The sequence below is a fragment of the Ambystoma mexicanum genome, chromosome 5q (genome assembly GCF_040938575.1).
Source record: "Ambystoma mexicanum isolate Mex_15411 chromosome 5q, UKY_AmexF1_1, whole genome shotgun sequence".
Classification (NCBI taxonomy): Eukaryota; Metazoa; Chordata; class Amphibia; order Caudata; family Ambystomatidae; genus Ambystoma; species Ambystoma mexicanum.
The window spans coordinates 843,945,810-843,972,154 of record NC_090933.1 but is presented as its reverse complement, the minus strand read 5'-3'; the positions used below and the strand labels follow the sequence as shown (position 1 = coordinate 843,972,154).

The window sequence follows — 26,345 nt, the reverse complement described above, 5'->3', positions numbered from 1 at the left end:
TTTAGTGCCAGCACTGGCAAGTTAGTGGGCTGCATCTTGGCCAATCTGCCCAACGGGAATAGAGTGGACTTTACCATGCTAACTGTGATGCCCGAGAGATGAGCAAAGCCAGCTAGCACCGCTATAATCAATTCTAAAGTATCTTCAGGGTTTAGCACGTACACTAGCGTGTAATCCGCATAGATGGAGAGCAAGTGATGTGTTCCCATGACCGGTATGCCCGCCGTGATGTATTCCACTCGTAGATACGCAGCCATTGGTTCCATTGCCAGAATATATAATAGCGGAGAAAGCGAGCAACCCTGTCTCGTACCCTTCTCCAGCTTCCACGGTGTAGAAAAGTGCCTGCCCGTCTTTACCCTTGCTTCTGGATCTGTATACATTGTCTCCACTCAGCACCTATAGTAAGGCCCAAAGCCCAACTTGCGGAGTGTGGCATGCAACCAGTCCCATCTGATAGAATCAAATGTTTTTATCGCATCAAGGGCAGCAACCGCACACAGTGTTTCCCAGGAGGCAGTACTGTACATGATGTGGTGTAGGTGCCGTAGATTCCAAGACATACTCCTGCCTGGTACATACCCTGTCTGATCAGGGTGTATCAATGTATCTATTACTTTCTTTAATCTATTGGCCAAGATTGCCATCAGGATTTTGCTGTCTTAGTTAAGCACTGACAGTGGTCGATAAGATCCTCATCCTGGGGCAGTTTATTAGGCTTCAGCAGGGGTATAATAATTGACTCCCTCATGCTGGGCCGGAATCATACGCTTCATCTAAGGCTTTCAAAAGAGGAGGGGCTAATTATGTAGCAAATTCCTTATAGAACTCTCCAGACAGACAGTCTGAGCCTAGGGTTTTCCCAGTGGGTAGTAACCATATCATGTTATCCAGTTCCTCCACCGTGATTGGGGCGTCTTAAATCGCTGACCTCACCGTCCTCCAGCCTAGGGAGGCCTATATCCTCTAGCACTTCTTCCATAATCATATCTGTTGACCTGGGCATCTCCTGGTGTAAGCCATGGTAGGAGTCGTAGAAGACCTTATTAATGCCCTCCTGGGTAGTACAAAGGGAACCTTGTGGCGTTTGTATTGAATAGATGGGAGTACATTGTACCTCCCATTTACAGTGCCATGCCAATAGCCTGCCTAGCTCCTCCCCCTCTGCATGCTACCTCTCCACGTACCTAGGATAGCTGTGCTTTCCCAGATGTTCCCAACAACTCGAGCATTGCTGGCACAATGCCACCTCATTCGCCTCCCTGTTGCTCGGGTCCACCTGGGATTGTGACAATGCTTGCAATGTGTCTTCTGCGGCAGACAGCTCTCTGCAGAGCATAGCCTGAATGCCCAATTTGGCTATTGCGTTGCCTCTAATAACCACCTTCAGCGCCTCCCGCAAAGTACCCGCCCCAGGCACACTGCCTTCATTATGCCGGAGGTATTCTTTGATGCTGTCCCACAAGTGGTCCCAAAACACAACATCTAGCAAGGCCTCACTTCTCAATTTCCATGTTGGGATTGTGGACCTCGGAGGGGCATACCTCCACTGTAGCTGCATTGTAAAATGGTCGGATAGGACTTTGCTTTTATAATCCACTACCATGGAGTTATCCATCATATTCTTCCCCACAAATAAATAGTCCAACTTAGTATGGACCGTATGAGCTGGGGAGGCGTGAGAGTATTGTCTAGGGTGCAGGTGAAGTACCCTCCAATTATCGATTAGTTCAAATGATGCTAATAATGATTTCAGGGCCCTACTGGGAGGGGAGGGTTTCAGATCATTAGAGTCCGATCTATCCATACAGGGATTCAGGACACAATTAAAATCCCCTCTCAAAATTACGGAACCCACTCTATAGGGTCCAAGTCTAGGGTACAATGTCTGGGGGGAAACAGGCTGCTGTATTGTGATTGGGTGCATAGGTATTTATTAAGCAAGTGTCCACATCCTCTAGTAGCCCTTGCACAATCCCCATTCTGCCCTTGTTATCTGCCTTGGTATGCGACACCTTGAAGGGCACCGCTGCGGCGATCCAAATCAGCACTTCTCGGGCATACACAGAGTATGTAGAGTCTATAAGTGTCCCGCCCCACTTTCTTGTGAGCAATGCCTGCTTTTTCAGCTGTGAGGTGTGTTTCTTGCAGCAAAGCGATATTAATTCTGTGCCTGCGTACACCCTGTTCCTTTTAAGAAAATTATTCAACCCATGGATATTTCAGGTTAACAACTTTAACTCACTAGCCAGAACCACGCAAATACCATAAATTACACAAGTCCATCTGACCCCTTTTCCCTATATATGAAGACCCATTTATTCTGTTAAGGGAATATAATTTGGTCTGTCACTGGACTCTGTATGGATTGTTTCTGCCTGATAATAGTCTTTGAAGAAGACACTCTCAGCCCTCCATCGTCAGAGTCCACTTGCTCCCGCTTTCGAGGCATCAGCATGGTCGTCCGGTGATGGACCTATGTCAGTTCCGGAGTGAATCCCCTCTCTATCCATCCACTCTTGCACCTCCTCGAGACGATCAAAGAATAGGGCGCGATTTTCGTATAGAACTTTCAACCTCGCAGGGTACATAAGCATGTATTGCAGTCCGGCGTTGCAAAGTCTCGCCTTTGTCGGAGTGAACTGCGCCCTGTTTTCTGTCCCTGGGAAGTGTAATCCGGGTACACAGCCAGGTTCGCTGAGGCTCTCTGCAATGTACTACACAGCCTGGAGTAGGACAGGATCTTCTCTGTCTCTATAGTTTAAAACTTTGGCTATTATTGGGCGTGAGGGGGCACCGGGCGGCGGTTTCCTGATGAGCGCACTTTGTGCCTTTCCGATCGTAAAGCCTTGTGAAAGGTTCTCAGGCCCGATATCTTATAGAAATAAATTCTTGATGTAGGCCGAAGGGTCTGCCCCCACTTCTCCCTCCAGCAGGCCAACCACTCGCACATTGTTCCTTTGCGCCCTCCCTTCTGCATCCTCAGCCCTGTTTTCCAGGAGGTTGACTTTCGCGAATCTGGGTGCTGTGGTCTTGTACCTGCCATATTGTCCTTTAGTTGGGATTCCAGTTCCGTGGTCCTCAACGCCAATTTCCTCACATCTTGACGTAGCAGTCCGACGTCCACTGTGATTTCCTCTATTTTAGCACTTAATTCTGTCATCAGCTCTGCAATGGCTTGTAGGATCCAATTGTCAGACTTGTCTGCCTCTCCCTCGTTGTCTCTTTTCATGGCCATCTTGTCTTTAAGCTTTGAGGCGGGGACACAACGTAGTTGTCGAGTGTTTGCTGGCTGGACTTCCCTTTGGCAGCCTTAGGAGGCATCCAGCCTGTCAGGGCGCTACGTATTGTTCCACTGTCTTGCAATCTGTTGTGAAGAATGTCTTGTCGTGCTGCGCTGTATCACACCGGCCCATTTTTTTCTGCTAGAGCCTCTATAACACTTTGACATTTTTGTCTTACCCATGAGACCAGAACAAAGGGGGGCAGCTGCAATGCGCAGGGGCCAAGAAGTTCATGCACTGTCCCCCTTAGGCCCATCCGCTCCGTCCCAGGCAGTGTCTATGTTCCCATGAAGTCACCACCTGTGGCACTGTGCAGGGTGTCTGGCCCATAAATGCTTTGGTCTATGTAGGGTGACTGATTATGGGTCCAGAGCATGTATTAGGCTTAGTTCCTCTATGTCCACACTTCCTGGTACGCATTCTTCAGCTTCCTTATGCAAAATCCTCCATAGCTTGTTACACCCAGTAGGTGCACCAATTCGTGGACTTCACATGGGGTACAGAGTGGTGTACCACAATCACATATGCTGCCCCTTCCCGGGGGTACTGTTCACTTCTTAGGATCCACATGTGTTGAATCCAGCGGGCCTTCGGCAGAAAGATAATGTTCCTCCTTCACAATCCAAGCCGAGAGCGCTGCACCCACAGCAATGGAGGGGGAGGCTGCCAAACCTCCAGCAGTGATCTCCTCAGCGGTCTGTTTATTCAGAGCTCGCACTCCAGCACTTGCACCGTCGTGCGGGGGATCAGGCACTCCACCTCTTCAGTATGGGGGGATGCGCCAAGGTTATTCGGCCACAACCATAGTCTCCCGTCAGCCTCCCTACCAGGAATACACTCCGAACTGTATTGCACGGATGTGTGCTAGCCTTAATGTGCATAAAGCACAGGGCAATCAGCGGACAGGGAGCAGAATTCTTACAAAAGAAAATAACAATCTACAAGCCAACAAGACTCCTCAGATAATGCAATGAAATCCGCCTGGAACCAAAACCATACGCTAGGAAAAACTAGGGGGCTCTCCTTTCTCCCACCTTGCCGCAAAAACCTGGAACAACCTCCCAAAAGAAATAAGAAACACCAAAGACCACCTAAAATTTAGCAAACTTCTAAAAATCTGGCTCTTCAGCACCTCAGAACCAAACTGAAATGACTGAAACAATCAAACAGGAAGCACAAAGAACAGACTAACAGAATATACGATGGCATAGACAACACCTAGGACTGACTAAGAGACACTCCTACAAGAACAAGAAGATGATGCGAGATGGAACAGAACGCAAGCAGAACAATAAAACACATCTCAGAAAGGTTGCAGGGCACTGGCGTAGGTCGCTAGTAAACCGATCCAAAAGGACTGGGTTGCAGCAACGACAAACTGGGATTAATGGGTGGCCAGACACAAAGATGGAAATCCAAAGAGTAGCTGATTTAGCATAATGACAGAGATGAAACGGCCTCATCATGCTGAAACCCAATCACTGAAAGAAAGACAACCTTGCTAAACCACGAAGGAGACAGAATAGGAGTGCGCATTTCTCCTAACAACAAGGATACTAACCAATCCCAAAAACTACAAAAAACCCCACCACTCCTCACACACCTCTCTCACTCTAACCATAACCCAACCACACCTCGTACAACCGCAGCAACCCGCACGCACTTCATCACGCACAACATCACACGACTGACTTTGAACCAAATACCACACCTATATGCTTGGCGAACGGTGTAAACTGAACTGAAGCTGCCAACAGTAATACTCAGCTGCCTTGCTCGTCTCCGAACTAACATGCATAATCCTAACCTAGCCCCCCTTTGTTTCAGATCAGCCAGAGTGCCAGGGGACTACTCCAGTGGTGATAGTGTGCGGTACAAATATCCTTTAACATGAACATGTGTAATATGTGACCCTTGTACACAAATCCCCCATCCGGCTCTGCCAGAGTGCTCTTACCATAAACATAATTTCTCTCCTTAGTAGTCAGACACCCAAATCCCTGATGGCAACGATAGCAATATCACAATTTAACAGCAGAAAGATGCCTCCCACGTTGCACGAGAAACGTGGCTAGCTGCCTTGAAATAAAAAACGTCCTCTACCGTGGATGCTACAGCAACTTCCTCTGCCCCAGTCAACATCTTCACCCTCAAACATCGGCAACATATCAGGCAATGTTAGTTCAAAAATATTCACCCACAGAAATAGGACATCAAAGACTCTTCTATATACTATAAAAATACTTTTATTTGGTCCCTAAATATTTTAATGTTATTTGGCACACATGCATCATGTACCCTGCTTCCTTTTTTTTACCTTGCATTACAGACTCTTCGCTATGCACGTTGTGGGTGGGTTCAGAATGAGCCTCATTATGAGTATGGCGGTAATTCCGCAGTAAATCAGCGGAAAACGAATTACTGTTACTGCCACTTGGTCAGGTGGAATTTCCATCTGATTACAAGTGGTGGTAGTGGTGTGAATCCCATTGGGGCTTTTTTTGCGGAATTACAGCCATAGTAATTACGCCAATTCTGCCTGTCTGTTTTTTTTGCCGTTGAGTGGCAACATTTACCTCCAAGGTTATGCTGGAGGTAAATCTTCCACTCAAAGCCAAAACTCATAATTTGGGCGTAGTGGTAAAATTGGAGGTAACTCTGTTACCTCCAATTCTACCACTAACCGCCATACTCGTAATGAGGCCCGATCCCAACCTATGAGACAAGACAAGGTGGGGTCAAGACTCTTCTCTTTATTAGTGGTGGAGCAATTCTTTGTGCAGATGAACATTGCTTTGGCCTGGTATGGGAAGCCTGTGCCCCTTCAACTCTCTGCTCACTGAACTGAGCATGTGTGGTGTTAGGGAGAATTCTCATAAATGGCTGATTTCCCTTACCCAATGAGTCCCTCAGCAGCTTTGCTGGATTTTTAGGATTTATTTTTTTCACCTGGTAAGAGTGTGAGCCTTTTCCCCACTCTTACATGTGTTTCGCTGTGTGTGTTTTCACTTTTTGTGTGATCTTGAGCACTGGAGCCTCACCTACTCCATGGCCTCATATTTTTGATGTGTGTTACACAGCACCTTCAGTACAGTGACACAGGGTTGTCTTTTAGACTTCCCCCTGACTCCATTTTTCTGGGGCTGACTACTGTCCAAAGAACAAAAGAAATCCAATGTGGATAACTGCGTCCCCTGCACACTTTTTAAAAGGTCAAATTAGCCTAATTGAAGTAAAGGTAATTAAGCAAAGATATGTAACAAATATTAACACTTTGAAACCTATATACAAGTAATTTCCATAATAAATTCAATGATACGTTTGTGATAAAAGAAACAATGTTCTCTTTTTATGTGTTTCTTAGTTGGCACAAGCCGTTTCGAGTTAGATACACTCTTCATCAGGGGCAGCATATTCAACAATTTAAATCTAGAAAAAGAAAATTCAATGCAATATTTAGCATTACATTTCTTGTGCTAAACAAAGGATATTTGAATTTCCCAAAAAGCTCTTAGTAACTCGTTGTCAAAGATCACAGATTCTTAATTACATCCAGTCACCTATATACATCAGAACCAAATTAAACTCAACATCGATAGAGCTCTAACTATTTAGAACAACATTAAGTTCCATTTACATAGAAATATCAACAAATTATTAAATTTCATAATTTTGGCATTGACCCAGTATATCTAGCACATTGGTGGAAACAAGTATGTATATATAGATTGCTCAATGTGGGTATGGATCTTACCTAAAAAAATAGAAGTATTCATGGGAAGGAATTGTCTAGTACTGAACATCAACACAAGATAGGAGCTAATACCAGGGTGCGTATTTACCTAAAATCAAAGAAACTGGAAGATTCTAGTGTCCAAAGAATAAGTGATGAGGAAGAAGAAATCATGTTAAAGGAATGATCTAAGGTCATAGCAGTGGAATACAGTATTGGACTTACCCCAGAATAGAAGGGGTCAAATGCTGTAGAAAGCTGAGAAGATGTTCAGTTGTTCCAACATGTAATGAAGCAACAGGAGGGACGTCGGTCACCTCATGTAGTAGCCTTAGTGAGATACTGGTCACCCAATCTGTAAGAAAATGAGTGACCAGATGTGTTGGAAGTAAAGCAATATGAAAAGCCTGTTGTTTAGATCATAGTCTAGTGATACTTACTTGTAGATAGACGGCCCGGCAAAATAATGCCTATCTAGATGCGGTCCGGTGCCGCTGCTATGTGTCCTTACCTGTTCTCGGCTGTATTTATATGTAGTTAGGGGACATGACGTCATCTGCGCATGCGTCAGCTTTGCCGGAGGTGCAAAACGTCTGTGATGTCACTCGCGTATGCGCGGAAAAAGGTATCAAACATGACGTAGAAGGAAAGTGAAGATCTAGCTGCTCATGTGGATACAGTAGTAAATAAATGTATAGTAACACTTGACGCTGCTCATGAAGTAGTGTTGGAGACAAGAAAGTATTATCTGGTATAGAACTGGAGAAAAGGTTGTAACGAGTACACAGAAAACAGATTGAACGGGTCATGAATTGATGTAATACAGTACTCTATATGTTAAGGACAATAGGTGTCGTGATCATGTAAAAGGATAAACGAGGCTCTCAGTACCAAGATGAATGAAATCTAAAGTCAGCTAACGTTCAATGGAGCTATCCATCAAAGAAATTGCTGTTCTTAAAAGAAAGGCAGTAGTGGGGCAGCTAATGTAATATGTGAAAGAGAAAGCTGTTTTTTAGATTCGAGATTCGAGCATTGTTAAAAAATGAAAGAGCTTGCCAATAGCAAGTGACCAAATAGGATGTTGAAAGATGTGTGCTATAGATATCAAGGTACATTTTGCAATCTGTAATGGTAAAACCAAACGGTACATATTTTATCAAAAAATTCTCCTTTAGTCGATGAACACATTTCACATATTTCTTTCAGCAAACCTAAAGCAGGAACCTTCACTTGACTGCACTGCAACACTGCAACAACTAGATAAAAGGTGACCACATTAGGCATCCATATAATGGCAAGAAGATCGTGCTAAGAAATCTTGCAACATGTGACACAAAAAATGTCATATATGCCATACGCTGCCCCTGTGGCAAATACTATGTTGGAAAGACCAACAGAAAAGTCAAGGACAGGTGGACGGAACACAAGTCCTGGATCAGGACGCAAAACTGCAAATCCCCAGTCTACAGACACTTTCGGGATATGAAACATAACGTATCACAAATGAGACTTGTGGTATTGGAAGTCCTTCATCCATTAAGCAGAGGAGGTAACTTACCTAAACTGCTTGCCCAAAGAGAACTCTTCTGGATCAATAAACTAGATGCCATGACCCCATTGGGGATCAATGAAGACTATTTCTTGGGTCCGCTTTTGTGAATTGGTCTCCATAAAAATGGTTCAAATATGCATACATGATAATCAATATGAGTAGGCTACACACATAGAGGAGTTGCCTATGTTAGCATTTCTTCTAAACTTATTGAAGGCTATACATTTTTCATTTTTTTAATTTTTCAGTACTTCTATTATGTTTTTTACTATGATGTCATTGCTTCTAAACTGATTTGTGGCTTAATTGTGTGTGGTGTTCCCAAAGGGTACTGCATATAATTCTGCCTAACATGTGGCAAGGACGGCTCCTAAGAATGCTCCCCATTACAAATATGCTGGGCAGCCATCATTCGCATGACTGAGGCATACTGTGTCACACATGGACATGATTGGACACGATTGGAAGTAGTCAAGCTGGTCCATTGCTGGTGGAACAACGTTGCTGTCACTTCAACAGACCCGTTGCGACTGGGTGTACTTCTCCCACAGTGAGACCCCACACCCAAAACTCCCCAAGATGGCACTGGGGGTACCTTGTATTCTGATCTCAGAGAAAGATGATAGAAAAGTAGAACATCCCTTTATTAATCAATAAATCATTTTGTGAACAACGGCTAACTTACTCAGCAGTAAGTTACTACTTTGTCCAAGAGTAAGTTGATTTTCTTGAAAAATCTGTTATATGGCTTATAGTGAAGTCAGCAAAACATGATTCAGGCTCTTGCTGGCTCTCCTATTCTGCTCTTCTGGTTGCTTTCCCCTCTGTCGCCACACCTCGGAGGTACACAACTGGAGCTACAGACCTAATTCATGTGAAAACAAGTTAACAGAGACTATTTGTTAAAGTAATGATCCCAGGTACCCAGGATCACACTGTTTCTGTATTTGGAACACAGGATGGTAGTTGTGTTCTTGCTTCATGCTTAAAATGCAGGAAGCTAGACCAGATCTCATCATCAGGTGTAAGAGGTACACAAATTCACCGGACATCCAACCATCATCTCACAGGATCACCTGACATTCATGTCACAACACACAAACCGACTCTGACTTGCCCAGGGTTCCATGCATCATTCCATTTGTGACATCATCCACTCTGTCACTCATGTCTGCACTCATTCAAGATATTACACTATGCCCAGCTGAACTTGACAGAGCAAGCCCTCTGTGCATAGGATGACTGATAGTTTTGGTAATTTATTTGAGCCACTTTTTCAACTCGCACGGATTTATTCTTGGAATATCAGTAGATCACAATGTCTAGTCAGAGAAAACATGTAAAACAAAAATAGAAACATACATGGCTAGCATTAGCATTTGTATATTGGGCTGACGAATGATGCATTCTGGCAGCAGTGGGATTCCGCCCCCCCCCCCCCCCCCCCGCACCTGCGCTGTGACGGGGCAGATCAAACTCAGGGGAAAGAAAAGCAGAACTGCTATAGATCAAACCGCGCCCTGTTGTGAGTCGAGACGTGGTTTGATTTGCAGGAAACTCAACGCTGCCCGCATCCTGTGACGAAAAGCAGATGCTTTCTACACTTGCAAGGACCGCCCATAAACAAGTGGAGGGAACGCTTTCTTGAATTTGTAGTATTGTATGTTCCTCTCCTTGCATTTGACATTGTTTTGCAGTAAACAAGATGTGTTAATTGTGTGAACCTCCAAAAACTCTCCTTCAGTCAAATTAGTTTCAATGCCTGACGAATGCGCAACTGTGTGAGGATTGCCGTTACAGCACCGTTACATCACATTTTCTTCGGTTGAGAGCAACTTCCTGTCACCACTTAGCATTACGTTTCATTTCTCTTTAGGACTGCCACGGGAAGAAAGCACGTTTCTGGTCCCAGCACTCCCAGCGATTGTGCTTGTGCTCAGTGCTTTTCAGTGGAACCTTAAGGGTACGTACTCACCTTGTGTACCTTGTTTTTTTTTTTGTACGTACTGCAAAGATATTGTTGTGAACAATGTCCCTAAGGAATGGAATTTCGGAAATGGAGCTGTGCTTGTCCGAAACTCAGATGTTGCCTTCAAATGTCAGCAGGGGCTGATGCCCCTCTAATGGAGACTGGTGGGAAGAGAACTTTGGCTTGAAGGCAATGAACATTTTCACCATCTGTGTTCTGGCAGCAATATAGTGACGACATCCGATCAATAAAGTTTAGTTACTTTAAACAAAAAAAAAATCATGTTTACAAACATTTTAAAAATGAAATGAATCAAGCATGCACATCCTTTCTAACACACATTTGTCAAGTATAAAGATGCGTAGCCATTCTTATGTTCCCAAAATTATCTTTGATTTTATGCAAGGCATCCAGAAACCCTTATTGGAGCTATTTGTCCACCTTCATCTTTCTCATAGTGTTATTTCAGAAGAGTACAATAAGATCCTACTAGTCTGTCCATCTTTGAATGATGACATTCTATCGGAAAATGACTAACATGGATATTATAGGTTTTTATTATCTGCTCTGCTCAGCAAGACGTGTAATATTCTTATGATGACTACATTATATACTAGAAGTGAACTTTAGAAACGAATATGGTAAGGTTTTAAAAAAAAACTATTTATAATGTTAGTACACCTTGGTAATTTCCTTTTTTTCAGTAGCTTCCCTTGCAAGGAAAACACACTATTTTGTCTTTCAAAATGTCCATCCTTCATGGACAGGGTAACACTCAGATTAAATTAAAAGAAATGATCAATTTCGTGTGATGTCCACTGGTCAGTAGTGCTTCTAAATCTACATTTTTTTTGCAGCATGCAGACCACTTGATAGCGAGCCTCGCTGCTGTGCAAGCCCTTCCTCGAAATTCGGACATGCGCACCATGATACTGGTTACTAACTGTGTGTTCTAGTCGGTTGGTTCTATTCTAATTCTTTAATTGTTAGGTCAAACTGTGGCGTTTGTTTCTTCTCCCCCAGTGTGGTTGAAATGTTTTTGGATTGCTGGTTAAGGTGGATTGTAGGTAGGTGAATAGTGCAAGACAGCGCCATTTCGGTTGTGTGCTCACGAAAGGGCTCTCCTCCATGAAGAGGCTTAGTGCAGGGGTTGTTTTGTTTGGTTCCATGAGGTAGTCAGTGTGATGTTTTTTCTCCACTGGTACTTGCTCCTTTATGAGAAATTATTGTATGGCAATATTTCTGCGATTGGGACATTTTCTGGAGGTATGTGCTGTTTGAATTATGTGTTTGGCAGCTGGCTAAGACTTGGTGTGGGTTTTGTGTATACTTATTTAGCTTTAATAATCCTGTTATTTTGCAAGCTTGTTATCTGAATGGGAGAAGACCCAATGGCATGTGACTCAGTTGGCAAGATTGCCTTTCCTTCGATGGTTGTCCTGATATGGGCGTAGCCCAGTGGCCAGCATTATTAGAATGGCAGTTTGCTGGGATAGTTATATCTCGCTGTTCTTATTTTGTTAATGGGAGGATACTATATTGGTAGCCAACTATCCCAGTGGCCTAATGTCCTGGTGGCCCAGAGTCGCAGTGAGGTAGGGTTGGCGGTGTTGAAGTCAATGGTTTCTAAATTGAAAAGTTGTCAGATGTGTCACATCAGCAAATTAGTGAGTGATTATCCGGGAGGCATCCTGTCGTGGTGGGATAGCATCAGTGAGACAAAATATCGCAGGGGCATATAATCAGTAGGGGCGCAGTATCACAGGGGTCACCTGTAAAGGCATATGGAGAGACCACGCTCAACACGGGGAGTTCCTTCCCTCCCAAATCGAGGTGTCACTCAACAAAACGTTTGATTAATTATTTTCTTTAGCCTTACTTCAGACTCATATCGAGCCACTTAGAACCCTCCACCTGTACCAAAAACGAGCCAAGAACCAGGCCGGTGTACAGAAATATAAATTTATTTATATTATCAGTTTAATGAAAATCGCCCTAAAAGTACACATGCCACTTTCTCTGTGGCAGCAAACACAGCTTCACTTAAAAAACACACTTTACTGTAGGATGTTACTTTTAAACGCACTTTTTCTGCATTCTACTTTTCTCTCATAAAACATGGAACACAGGCCAAATAAACTGGTGAAATCTCTTTTCCCATGAACCCCGTTGTAGGTTGAATTTCAATAAGAATAATATGGCACAATACTAGAACATAATCTTCAACATTTCTTGTTGAGTTTAGTGTTAAACACAGGCACAATTTTCGTTTTATGAAAACGAGTTCACCTTCAAGCCTGAATACATGGAGTTCCCTGCGCACTCAAAATCGTATTACAGATTTGGAAAAATACATGAATCCTGTTTCCCTTTCACCCAAATGCACTACCAAAATTGTTCTGCTACGAGGGTCACTTACTCACTCTTAGGAGAGAGTGCATATTGTTCAATGGAGGAATACACTTTGTTGCATTTCACTTGGCCAAACACTAATCCCCCCAACACCCAAAACCCAGGCTACAAATACATGCAGCACCCCTCTATTTAAAGGCCAGGTTTAGGGAGTGAGGACAGTTTAGGAATAAGGACACCCCGAACTGTAATGGCAGTGTTAAGAATTGGAGACAGTTATTCATTTTGTTTTTCCAGACCCCCCCTTCACTTAAAGGCCCGTGTTGGGGAAGGTGGGCACTTGTGAATGTTTTTCAGACCCCCTTCACTTAAGGGCCCGTGTTGGGAAAGTTGGACAGTAATATGGGAGTGGTTATTAATTTCGTTTTTCATTCCCCCCTGCACTTAAAGGACTGTGTTGGGGGATGTGGACCGTTATGAATTTCATTTTGGGGGGGATACATGGTTTAAAGAGTGGTGACAATTGGGATATTCGTTTTTATGCCAAGGATAAGTCCACCTTTTTGTTTGAGAAAGGTTTTGGTAATAGCGACAATTATCAGTTTTGTTTTGTGGCAAGGACACCCTAATTGCTTTAGGCTTCTATAACATCATTTCCTCTAAGAGAGAGGTTGAAAGTTTTGAATTATTCCAATCTCCCCCTGCATCAATCTTTTTGGGCATTCATTAAGTTAATATACAGTTGAATATGTTAAGGGTCTACACAATTTTCACCCCACCCACTAATGGAAGGGAATCCACTAATGAAAGGGAATGGTTTAATTAAATAGATCCCCATTTTGAAATTTTGTTGGACAACCTACTTACTTTTGGAAATCTCTGGGCTTGGCAATCATGGAGATTGAGCAGAGCATTGTTTTTGGGGGAAAACAGGATTTGGGCAGCACTTCAGTCAATGGGATCTTGCAGCAATCTGGAACTACGTGCGGAAGATGCAGAGGGCAGGTCACGAAGAAACAATGTGCGGGTACTTGGTATACCGGAAGGAACTGAAGGACCAGACCCTACCTCCTATGTAGAAAACCTGCTGCTTCAAGAGATTGGCCCAGGCAAGCTCTCGCATGGATTTGCTATTGAAAGGGTCCACCAATCTCTCCAAAAAAAGCCCCCCCCCCTGGGTCACATCTTCGACCAATGATTGCCAGGATCCTCATCTTTCGTGACCGGGGAAATCATCCTACAATACTCTAGAGACGGGGGTGAAATAACGCAGGAAACACAAGGATCGCTATCTACCCGGATTATACGCCAACAGCCAAAAGGGACAGAAATTCATTTATACCTATAAAAGCGAGACTAAGACAATTGGTACTTAACATGCTCCTATATCCTGCAAGACTCAAAATCCTCTATAAAGGTAGAGCGCATTTCCTGGAAAGCCCAGAGGCCGCGGCCATGTGGATGGACAATAATGACCTGTCCAACAAGAACAATGCACAACCCTGATATGCAAGTTACACAATAAGTCTCCATAACAAAAATGGGCCTAATTTGTGTGCCAAGGCGCCCACACAAACCACCAGTTGGGGAAACTAAGCTCATAAGCAATACCCTACCCACCTTGAGAGAGATACACCATTACAACCCAGCACTCTGTGTCCCTAGTCACGTGTGAAACACAAGCAATTGCTGCTGCTAAAGTCCTCACACCATTGTTGGGAGCGGAACCCGGCCACCCACCTTTGGTTTTAGCCACCCGCCCAAAGTTGTTAAATGGCTCCAGCCGGTTGCACAACCATATATATAGTACACAATGGCCAGACCAGGCCTTGAGGATACAGGTTCCCCTGAACAACCCTGTGTTGTTGGGCATCAAGTTCCATTTCAGTTATTGTTGTTCATTTCCTTGTTGTTCTCTTTTTACAAAATCCATACAACACGACTCTTAAGGGGACCCACCTGGCAGATAAGTCGGGCGTTGAGGGTCCTGATTTGGGGCGTTTGCAATATCCAGGCTAACACTGAAACCCGGCAAACTTCTTACAAGACTGGCAAGAGACTAACAAACATGTAGCACCTCAACTGTACCACGAGACGGGACACATGGGCCACGAGAGGACCAGCTGACACTTAGAGCAATGTTGACCACCCTAATAAGGTCCTGGAACATACTGGGCATGGACTCCTGCCTCCAGGGAAACAGGGTGAATCCTATATACAATGCAGAAAGATATCAATAGTTGTACTCCAAGAGAAACACCTACTGCCCCAGGGGCAAGAAGCGCTGCTGGCCCGCTGGTGTGGAACTGGATACGGGCCACCTATTCTAAATTTGCCAGAGGAGTGCTCACCTGGTTGGACAGCTCACTGCCCTTTCAACTAATGGAAGTAGTCAGGGATAAAGAGGGGAGATATCTAATCGTCAAGGGATACCTTGAACATAGGGATATTTGTATAATCACCTCCTACTTCCCAAACCACAAAATACCAGCGCGCACACACACACACCCTAAGCAAACTTGTAGCAGCCAGAAGCGAGGGCTTCATTTTATGGGGCGGGGATTTTAACTGTTAGAAACCCTATGATGGACAGATAGACTCCACCAAACGCTGGTCCCTCCCCGGCCTATATAGCCTTGAACGAGTTGCTAACAGACCTTGACCTGGTAGACTTACGGAGGGAAATACACCCCAACAATAGAGGTTACTCCTATTATTCAACCCCCTCACAAACTGCACACACAGATTGATTACTTCTTTATGGGATCAGTGCACCTTGCTGAACTCACCAGTGTAGAATATCGAGGTTGCACATTGTCTGACCCCTGCCCACTAGTAATTGAGTGGTGCATGGCATATCCTAGACCACCTATACCGACATGGTGCCTCCCTACTGGGGCCCTAACTGACGTAGCCTTCAGGAAGAAACTATCAGACTCCCTACTTAATTTCCTTGAACATAATGTCGGTAGCGTGAGCAGTTGGGGCATCACTTGGGAAACCCTGAAAGTGGTGACCAGAGGTGAGGTCATAGCCAGTGCATGGGGCATTCGTTGGAAAATGTGGAAGCTCCTACAATCCACAGAGGAAATAAAAATTCTAGAATCCCAACACTCAGGCTAGCAATCACTGGAAAGAAAATTGAGAGGCACGCTCCAGGTGCCACGAAGCCTGGCAAAGACTGGCCAAATTCGACTGCACTTCCCAGATCTCCCGAGCTCATGCAGAAGGGGATAGTCCTGGGAAAATACTTTGGCATGGCTCTGTAAACGGGAACACCCCAAACCACGATGCTCTATGATGAGTTCAGGCCCTATCGAGATACCAACTAATGATTAACGAGACCTTTACTTCTTTTTATACACAATTATACAAACATGATAACCCAGTCCCCCAAAAAGATCCGGATGAGGTGTACTCCCAGATTCATCTCCCGAGACTCTCTGACAGCCAATGAGATTCCTTGGATCTGCCTATTACTGTTGAAGAGCTAAGTGAAGCCATAACCTCCTTACCTACCTGTAAAACCCCAGGCACAGAAGGACTCCCCTCAGAATTTTACAAGACATACACTACCACTCTGACCCAGGGCTCATGAAAGTATTTGCAGAGGTATACGACACTGGCACACTACCAGCGGGCAGAGGGAAACTAGTGATACCCATCCCCAAACCCAGGAAACCATTGGACAGATGCAACTCATACAGACCCCTGGCCATGCTAAACTGCAACATAAAGATACTGTACTAGCAAAACGCCTTCGCAGAGTTATCACAACATTAGTGCATGCAGATCAGACAGGGTTCATACCTGGGCGCTGCACAGCCTTGAACCTCCGAAGACTCCAGCATATTTTAGATCAAACACATGCCTGCAAGGAACAGTATTTGGTGGCGTCTCTAGACGCCACCAAGGCCTTTGGCTCAGTCTACTGGTAGTGGCTGCTTACATCGTTACAGAACTTTGGGCTAGGCAGTGAATTCATCCACTGGGTTAAACTCCTTTACACTTTCCCGGTGGCACGACTGAAATCAGGTAAACAAAGATCTGAAATATGGAACATAGAGAGGGGTACTCGTCAGGGCTGCCTGCTCTCACCCATGTTGTATGTGCTGGCCATGGAACCCATTGCGGTGCTCCTACAACAGGAATACTTGGCTGCGAGTATCCGGGTAGGCGACTCCAAACACTTAATATCACTCTATGCGGACGACGCCCTACTCTACCTTTGTGAGCCCCGACATAATCTCACCATAATTCTCGAGGTACTAGACAGGTTTGCAGAACTATCAGGGATTTCGTTCAGTAGACAGACATCCTGCCTCTTCCCCCCTGGCTGGTCTTTGAGAGGTGGACGAGAACACTTTGGGTCTCTCCTGGGAAACAAAATCGTTCAGGTACCTGGGCATCCAGATTGCACACACACCTATAGAAACAAACAATTCCAACACACTCCGAGTGATGGTGGGGCCTTGATAAATCCATTTCCTTCTGCTCCAGATTGCCACTGTCAAATATGGGCAGAATTTCCATTGTTAAAATGATTGTACTCCCGAGATTCCTGTACAACTTTACAAACATTTACCACTATGCAGGGGCAGCTTTCTTTCATCATCTCAACGCAGGAATCAGAGACTTTATATGGGGCACAGGTCACCACAAACTAGCTCTCAATGTACTGCAACTACCTTACAAGGACGGATGGGTACAGTTACCTAACCTCAAACTTTATTACTTGGCTGCCCCACTAAGCTGTGTTACAAAATGGCTGCCAGACCCCCCTCCCCCTCCAACTCCTCACATCAGAATCAAAACCATTGTAAAGATTTTGTGACCCCAGTCAGACTCAATAAAAATCTATGGCTCCTGGTAAGCTGTGTTAACACATCCTTCTCCAGCATGGGGTCTGGCATGGATTCACATGCTCATGAATATTCCCTGTCGTCAGGCTGGGAATCCTCGGTAAAGAAAAAATCAGTTTCAGTTTAGTTTCTGAACTGTCTTTCTCCTAACAACCAATCACTGGTCTCTGTGTCATATTGCCCCCAGCTAATAACTGCCCTCTACCTAAGCCCATCCTCTGGCAGTCATCTTCAGATTTTTACCGCACGTTCAAGTGTTGGGAGTCCTTGCGCTATAGCTCTCGAGCTTTTACTGCATTTTGCGATTTTTCTAAGAGTTTTGCTCTATTTTTTGGTCAATCGAGTCTCAAGCTCCATCGATCCATCAACTGATTAACGGGGACCCATTTTTCAGAACTTTTTACGCCCCTCAAGGGCGATTTTCCATCGAGTTCACTTCTTGGAGGATTCCTGAAGATTCTTGGAGGCCTACACCGTGTGGACATGGCTGAGGATAAAGGAGACTTGACGCCCCTGTTCAGGATCTGCCCAGGATGCGGGCTGTGGAACATCTTCCTGGATGATGGGCACTCCCTGTGCCTTTTATTGCCTACATTCGGACAGTTTGCACATGGAGGAGGCCTGTGCGTTCTGCAAGGACATGGTGCCACGTACCATGATGGACCGTCGCAAGTGGCTCACGGAGTGGCTGCAGATGAAGATCCTGGCAGCGGGTTAGCCCCGGCAGCATGTTTCTCCCAAGACAAAATCTGAGCGGTCTTCTAAAACCTTTGAGGGCGCTCCGGCGATGGGGGCCCAACATAAGGCAAAGCATCGTGAGTCAGTTGGTACAGGCTCTGCGGCATCCAGGCCGGGTGCAGCATCGCCAACGCTCTGGCTCGGTGACGAAAAGGAAGTCAGAGCACCCGGGTAAGCTTCGGGAGAAGGCCCGGTCGACTCCGACGGAGAAAGCCAAGGGGGAGCGAGGCGTTGACCCTCCCCCCACAGTGAAGGCCTCAGACGCGGCCAAGGTCGTGAAGGCCCAGGTTCACCAGGCTAAGGCATCAATTGAGGCAGTGGTGGCGTCCCTGGCTAAGACCGTGGATGTGGCCCCAGTGGAGACGACCCCCAAGCCAAGAGTTTCCCTGTCCACTCGGAGGGAATCATCTTTCCTGCCCATTGAAAAGACCCCTGTGAAGACGATGCCAATCATCTCCCTGAGGCCGTCGCCCCTGGCCGAGAAGAGAGGGGGGGGGCACGGTAGAAGACAGTGCTTGACAAGAGGTTTGTCGAGGCCAGGTCCTATGGGAAGGACTCCGATGAGGCGGACGTGGAAAGCGACTAGGGAACCGACAAGGGGCAGCAGGATGGTGAGGAACCGGAGGACACCACGCCGATGCCTACGCTCCCATCTCAACCGCTGCCACCACCGACGGACATATCAGCGGACATCCTACAAGCCCTGCACACCCTATGTTCAGAGATAAGGACAAGGATGCATGGGGATCCAGCGGTGCCTGGATCATCAGGTGGCCCTCCGCACAAGCGAAGACGAGTCCATCTGCCTCCACCCTGCCATCCTTCACCTCCATCCCCTCTGCCGAGGGACGAGACGGCGACGACAGACAACGGCGGCGACGATATCACGGACCTCCCGTCGCCGTTACACCGGCTTCTCCGCCCGACGAGATTGGCTCGTTCCACGCCATGATCACTAGGGCCTCGGAGCTATTTCAGCAGAACCCCGAGGAACAGAAGGAGGGATTCCTTTATCAGCGCTGAGAGGCCAAGAGGAAGACCGAGCTCTCTATCCCCCTGTTGGACAACATCTGGGACGAAGGACTGTCCCTCCTGAAGAACCTGTCCTCGGCCCCGGCGAAGAGAGACCGGTACAAGAAGAAATACAGGGTGCCAGACCCTGCACCGAAGTGTCTCAGGTCTCAGCCGTCCCCGGACTCGGTGGTCTCGGTGGCGGCCTGTAAGAAATCTGCAGGGTCGGCAGCATCTACTTCCACTTCCCCACCGGACGGTGAGGGGAAGAAGCTAGACACCATGGGATGACGGTGTCATGCCTGCGCCATGGGTGCATACATTGGCGATCAATATGGAAAAGTTGTTATTCATTTATCTGCAGAAAACTATTTTTTTTTTTTTTTTTAATTTACTTGTTTTTAATCGGAAAAGAAATTAGCGATTTTTACAAGAACCCTTCTCCCTCTACAGATGCGCCGAGACGCTTTTCACAGTCGTTTTTGTGATGATGATGACGCTTCTGAGTTCATAGTCACTTTCCGCCTTCTCTCTCGAGAATTTCGCTGTTATTTGATTGTTTCTCGGATTTGGCTTGCAATGGGCGATTTCACTGTTCCGGCCATCTCTGATATTTTCCTATGGGCCTGTGTGTTGGAAATCTTTTCGAAGGCAAGGTCTATCAATTTTACTGCCGCTATGGTCCATCTCGTTGTTTCTCCGGAGATTAGCCTATTCCAGACCGCCTCTTCATCTAGCGTCGTCGCCCCTTGCAGACATGGTTGTATATATCTGTCTCTATTTATGCTGGTTTTTGGGCATCTTAGGACTAGATGTCGCAATGTTTCCACTTCTTCTTTATTTTTGCATAGGCGGCAACTTTTATCCATTTTTGATGATCTAATGGCTAGGATTTGGTGGGTCATCAGCAGGTTTAATCTTGCCTTCAAGAATGTGCTCCTCATCTTTTTGTTCGGGAACTTTTTGCAGTAGTTCAGTGGCTCTTTCACCCTGTTGAACGTCGGTGGAAGGTGGGTGAGTAGCTTGTTTGCTCTCGCTGTGTCTACAGTGTGGATCCAATCCATGAGTTCAATTTTTATCTTTACTCGATCTGGATTTCTTTTGAGATCTTCTTCTGTGCATGATATTTCGTTTAGTGTTTCTTGTATTGTTGTTGCCCAATTGTTGAGCGCTTTACACGTACCCATTTTCAATTCTTCTGCTATCACCGCGCATATTGGCAATGAGTCGGCCATTATGATTTTTCTATAAAGTCTTAGCTTGCTTTGCTTCACTGATGTAGCTAACGAGACCAGGCCCAATTCCCTTCTAATTGCGGGCATGGAGGTTGATTTCGGTAGGCCTAGTACTGCCTTCCACACGTGTCCTTCCAATTTTTGCCATATTGAGTTCGGTAAGTTGAGGGCGGCTTCCATACCATAGGTGATCGAAGGCACAACCTTTGCCTTGTAAAATTTTATTGCCGGAATAATGGAGAATTTCCCAAATTTGTTGTCGACCAGTCTAGTTTGTGCCGTAAGTCTTTTGACTTTGTCCCATAACTGATCTTGTATTGTGTTGTCACCTGCTGATCCATCTAAGGTTACCCCTAGGTATTTGAATTTGTCGACTCTTTCCAGTTTGGCGTTCTCCAAATGCCAATTTGACTGCTTTGTATTTTTGTTTGCGGTTTTTTCAAAGACCATCACTTTAGTTTTTGTTGTATTGATTTCCAGATGGTTTGTTGACATATACTTTGCCAGATTGTTCAGTTTTCGTTGCAGCCCAATTGGTGTTTGGTCAATGATGATGGCGTCGTCTGCGTACCATAGTCGTGGTATGATTTCATTTCCAATTTTTGGTGGGAAAGCTCTTATTTTTTTTTCTTCGATCTGGTAGTCCCCCAAGAAAGCGACGAACAGGGCTGGAGCTAGTGGGCAGCCCTGCTTTACACCTCGCTGGATTTCAATCTCTTCCGACAAGGTGCCTTGTTTATTCAGTTTTACTCTGATTTTTGTGTTTTCATGAAGCGCTTTTATTGGTGCCATGATGGACGTTGGGCATTCCCACTTGCTCAGTTTCAGCCATAGTTTTTCTCGATCAATTTTATCAAAGGCTTTTGATAAATCTACGAATGCCAGGTAGATTTTTGGGGCACCTTCTTTTACTTTTGCTTTCAAGATCTGAATGATCAATATATTTATTGTCGTGCCTCCCTTCTTCTGGAACCCTGTCTGAAAAATGTCGAAGCAGGGTGCAGTCTTTGCCCATGACCCAAAGTGGGTCAACAACTGGGTTGCGTAGATTTTGCCCACAATGTCTAACAGTGCTATGGGCCTGTAGCTTTCCGGGTCTTCTCTGTCGCCTTTTTTGTACACTGGCACAATTATGGCCTTTAGCCATGTTTCTGGCACCATTTTTGTCTGGGCACAATGTGAGAAAATTTTGCTAATTAGCACTGCCCATGCCTTCGCAGATTGCTTTAGGTCGATATTTGACAACCCATCCGGTCCGGGGGCCCTTGATGTTTTTAAGTTTTTGATGGTTTTTTCAATGTCTGTGATGTTAGCCACGTTCACCCAAATGGCTGTCGTGTCTGATAATCCTTTAGTTGTTTGCGTTTTCGGTCGCTCGAATTGTGCCAGTAGATATGATTTCCAATTTGACTCAGGGACTTGATTTATCAGTTCTGGTGGCTTCGATGTATTTGTTGCTTTGATTATTCTCCAGAAATCGCTTGTTTTCTTTGAGCCAAGACTTTTCAACATTTTTTCCGCATCTTGTTGGTACATCCATAGTCTATGTTGCTTTAGCCAATGATTATATTTCTTAGCCTCCATCTGCCAGTTTTCCCAGTCTTCCTGCTGGTTTCTTTTTATTGCAATTTTTCTTAACCTCCTCACCACTTTTCTTCTTTCCACCACCAGTTTATCATAGGTGTGTAATGCGTTTGATGTTTTCTTCTGTTGACTCCTCGCTAGTTTTTTGTATGGTATCAGCAACGGTATGTAGTTCGGTCGAGTTTGTGGGGCTTTTTCTTGAGCTTCCTCTGAGAGTCGATATCTTGCTGTTATCGTTTTTACCTCTTCTTCTGTTAGACAGACTCTAGATTGCTGGTTGTTTATTTCGAGATTGTGTTTGTACACGTGATTTTCAGTTTGTGATCCTGTCCATTTGCATATTAGCAGATTGTGATCACTGTGTGTGGTTCTTTGGACTTTGTATTCTTCAATTCTGGGTATGAATTCTGTTGACACAAAGATGTAATCTAGGGTAGCTTTTGCATTCAAACTCTCCCAAGTTGGAATGTTCTTTTGTTTCGGAAATAGAGCTGCGATGTTGTGGAGATTTCTTGATTTAATCAGGGTCTCCCATGCAACACCTCTCTCGCGTGTTGAATCTTGACACTTTCCCGACTTTGTTTCTTTGTTCCCCTCTCTGCAATCGGCATTTAAGTCGCCACATATGATGATGTCCGCATTCATGTGCTCTATTTTTATTTCATCTATCACCTCTGCCATTTTTGCGCAGTACGTTTTGTTTGTCATCTTTTGGGGGTTCCAATACGTGTTTATTATGATGACTTGGTTGTCAATCCTCTTGCTATTTGATTTTCCTTCGTTGGTCCATGTGGTCAGTATTACTAACATCTCATATGATTCGTGTAATTTTGTCGGTGTTGCCAGGCCTACTCCCATTTTCGTTGCTGTCAATAGGCCTGAGGATGGTCGGCCTAACAAGCCCTTGCTTGCAGGTGCTATTTCCACTACATAGCCGTCTAGGCCGGGTTTTTCTTGTAGCCAAGTTTCTTGTAGGCATATGATGTCTAGTGCGCCTAAGTCCACGTCGCCCGGTCTGGTTAAGTGCATATATCCTCTTGTATTCCATGACCCCAGGATGAAACATTTCTTGGTTTCTTTTTGGTCACCACTTCTTTGTTCATCCCACATAGGTGCCGGTGACCGTGTTAGTTGCTAATTTTCTGTTTTGCCCATTAAGGCTGCTTTTAGCCATGCTAGCGGGCCCTTGTTCGTTGACGTCTCCTTTGTTTGTCTCGGAGGTGATTTCTTTGCTCTCTCGTTTCTACTGTGGCGGCCAGTTCTCTCTGGACTAAAATGTCTCTGAACGCGTTTTGGTTCCCCTCTCCGGTATAAGTTCTGATATTCTGCGCCCGTGTCCTGGTGCTCCTTCCTTGATTGCGTGTTTTGTTTTTCGTCCTTATGGGGTCTTCGGTTCTCTTTTCTGTCTTCCGTTCGTCCATACATCACTTCCCAATCAATACCCCTTTCTTCTCTATGTTTTTCTAGTCTATTAGATCGATACCGCTCTTCTGTCCGTGAAGTGAAATGGTATGGTCTTCTTTCTTTTTCATCATACTTAGGGTCTTTCTTTTCTTTTTGTATTTCTCTTTTTATTTCTGTCAGCCCAAACCCATTTTGGAGCATTTCAGTAGCTGCGTTTGCTTCTGTTTCTTGCCGGATTGGTTCTTTCACGTGAATGTATGCCTTTGCGATCTTTCCTCTATGATAAGGCTCTACTAACGTGATATCTTCTGTTTTTATCATCTTCAACGCGTTCATTTTGCTCATTAATTTCAAGATCGTCTTCCTATTTAGGATCATGTATCCACTTTTTAGATCTAATTGCTCAAGTTTAAATATACGTTCCTGTCTTTCCGCTTTCGACATACCCGTTCTTCTATTTTTCTCTGGGCTTTTTATAACCTGTTTTCGGTGCGTTGTTGACCGCTCACTTATTCTTTGGTCTTTTGAGGGCTTTCGTTCTTCTTCTCTGTTCTTTTTTTGTGTTTCCGTTTCTCTCCCCTTTTGGATCTCACTTGCCTCTCGGCTTCTTTTTGGTGTTTGGGGTTTCATGTTTTGTCTAATTTCTATTTCTTTCTCTGGTTCTTTTTGCTTTTGTGTTTGCTGATCTGTGTTCACCTCCATCACTGAGTTGTTGGAGGCGGTCTCCCAATGCTGGGACAACTTCATCAGGTTTGTGTCGCTCATAAAATCTTCGACCGAGAGGGGGGGGCTTCTCATTTTGTCTCTTTTACTTTCTTTCTGGCTTTTTTCTGAACTTTCCTCTCTGATTTCTTCTTTTTTTTTTTCTTTTAGTTTTTCTGCTTCCTGCTGCTCCGCCTTCTCTGTCATCGGGTCTTTGTCAGCCTTGTCATTTTTCTTTAGTTTCAATATCACTGGGACTTTATTCTGGGGATGATTCTGGAGTCCTGATTTGATTGGGTATGTTTGTGGGGGTTTGGATCTTTTCTCCATCACTTCCTTTATCTCATGGTCTCCTTTGTGTCTCTCTGTTATTGCCGCATTTTTACTTTCCCGCTCTGATTTTTTGGTTTTCTCGTTCTTCTCCTCTGTCCCTCTTTTTAGGCACTCAATTTGTTTCTTTAAGTCCTCCAGTTCTTTTTCCCACCAATTCTTGTAGGCGTCATTTCTTTCTTCTACAGCTGTGATGTATCCTTCTATATGCGTGATTTTTGTGGACATTGAAGCCAGAATTGATGTGTTGTCTTGTATTCCTTCTTTTATTGTTTCGTGTAATTTGCAATATGGCGCCAGTGCTATCGTTATTTCAGACATGATTGTTAGTAGATCTGGTTTTTTACTTGGGGACTCCTTTTATATAGGCGTGCCTAATTCACTTATCCTTCTATTTTTCGGCGATTTTGGAGTACTGGCTATTTTCCCTGGCGTAGCCATTATTTCTGTGAATAGGCTATCGCTTAACCTGGGTCTGTGTGCTTTTTCCTCCAACCTTGTGCACTTAAGTTTTTCTTTCTGTGTTTCTCTTTGTTGGTTCTCTCTATATAGTTCTCTTACTTTCTCCGGGGTACGAAGTAGCTGGTCTGAATTCGGGTGTGCTTTTGCCCCATCTGGGCCATCCACGTTTTGTCGTTGATCTTTTCTTTGGGGCACTCTCTCCCGGGCCAGGGCCTGTCTTTGGTTGTCGTCTTCGGGTCTTGCGGTATTTCCCCCTCCTTCAGGGAGCTCCTCCTGATGTTCTTTTAAGGTGCTTTGCTTCCGTCTTTCTTCTCTTTCTTCTTTTTGTCACCGGATTGCTTTCGCCGCATTCTTTTTTTCCTGCCGGAGCTGCGGTAGACCTATAGCTGGCGATCCTTCTGGCCCCGGTGAGACCCCGGGGGTCTGTTGGGTGTCTCCTCCGGAATTTACCTCAACCGCTTCCAGCAGTTCTGCGTCAGATAGATCGTTTTCTGGTTCTAATTTTCGTTTCTGCTGGTTAAAGAAAAATGCTTTCAATGTTCCTGACAAGGATACTGGCACTGATCCTTTTTGCATTCCCTCATTTTTTTTTTTTTGCGGATTCTTTTTTATATTTTCTAATGTTGTTTTCGTTTTTCCTAGCTGTTCACGTCCTCTTTCTTTATTATTTTTTGTTGTTTTCATTTCGTTTGTCTTTTCTTGGTTTTTTCTTTGCATTGTTGGTTTATTGGTAGTTATCCTTTTTTTCTGTTTTACTTCTAAGGCTTTTTTTCTTGTTCTATTTCGGAATCTGAGTCTGACGTCCCCGTTTCACTTTCATTCCAACTTTCTTCTGTACTACTTTCTTTCCCCTCATTGCTAATGGATTTGCTACTTGGCACTTGCGTCCGATTTACTTCCCTTTGTTTTGCCTCTTCTTCTATTACGTTCTCACTTATGCCTAGTTCCTCATCAGTGTCAACAAACCCTGTTTCCCTGTGTACACTTGCTTGTACGACTGTTTTGGGAACCTTCTCTTTTGGCCAGTCTAGCCTTCTTCCTTCTTCATTTTCTTGTGATAAACTGTCCACCTCCACACTTTCCCTTTCTTGAGTGGTGGTCAGCTTGTTAGCCTGGCTCTTGGC

At 44.8% G+C, this 26,345-nt stretch overlaps 2 protein-coding genes across 3 annotated transcripts in view; one reads left to right on the top strand and one right to left on the bottom strand.

The window, feature by feature from the left end:
* LOC138497708 (membrane-spanning 4-domains subfamily A member 15-like) overlaps nt 1–26,345 on the top strand; it is a 770,802-nt gene that overhangs the window by 78,195 nt on the left and 666,262 nt on the right. Inside the window, exons 1-2 of one of the 2 annotated variants that reach the window (XM_069621334.1) lie at nt 10,212–10,232; nt 10,449–10,535. The gene's annotated coding sequence lies outside the window, so the exon portion shown is untranslated. Of the gene's footprint in view, nt 1–10,211; nt 10,233–10,448; nt 10,536–26,345 lie in introns of those variants that run through there. The other variant, XM_069621333.1, reaches the window with a different exon arrangement.
* LOC138498319 (trichohyalin-like) lies at nt 23,458–24,987 on the bottom strand. The gene has a single exon (XM_069622128.1). The coding sequence runs from the start codon at nt 24,985–24,987 to the stop codon at nt 23,458–23,460; it is 1,530 nt and encodes a 509-aa protein (XP_069478229.1).

Coding starts and splice junctions, on each gene's coding strand:
- LOC138498319 (XM_069622128.1), bottom strand. CDS start 24,987: ATGTCCACAAAAATCACGCATATAGAAGGATACATCACAGCTGTAGAA.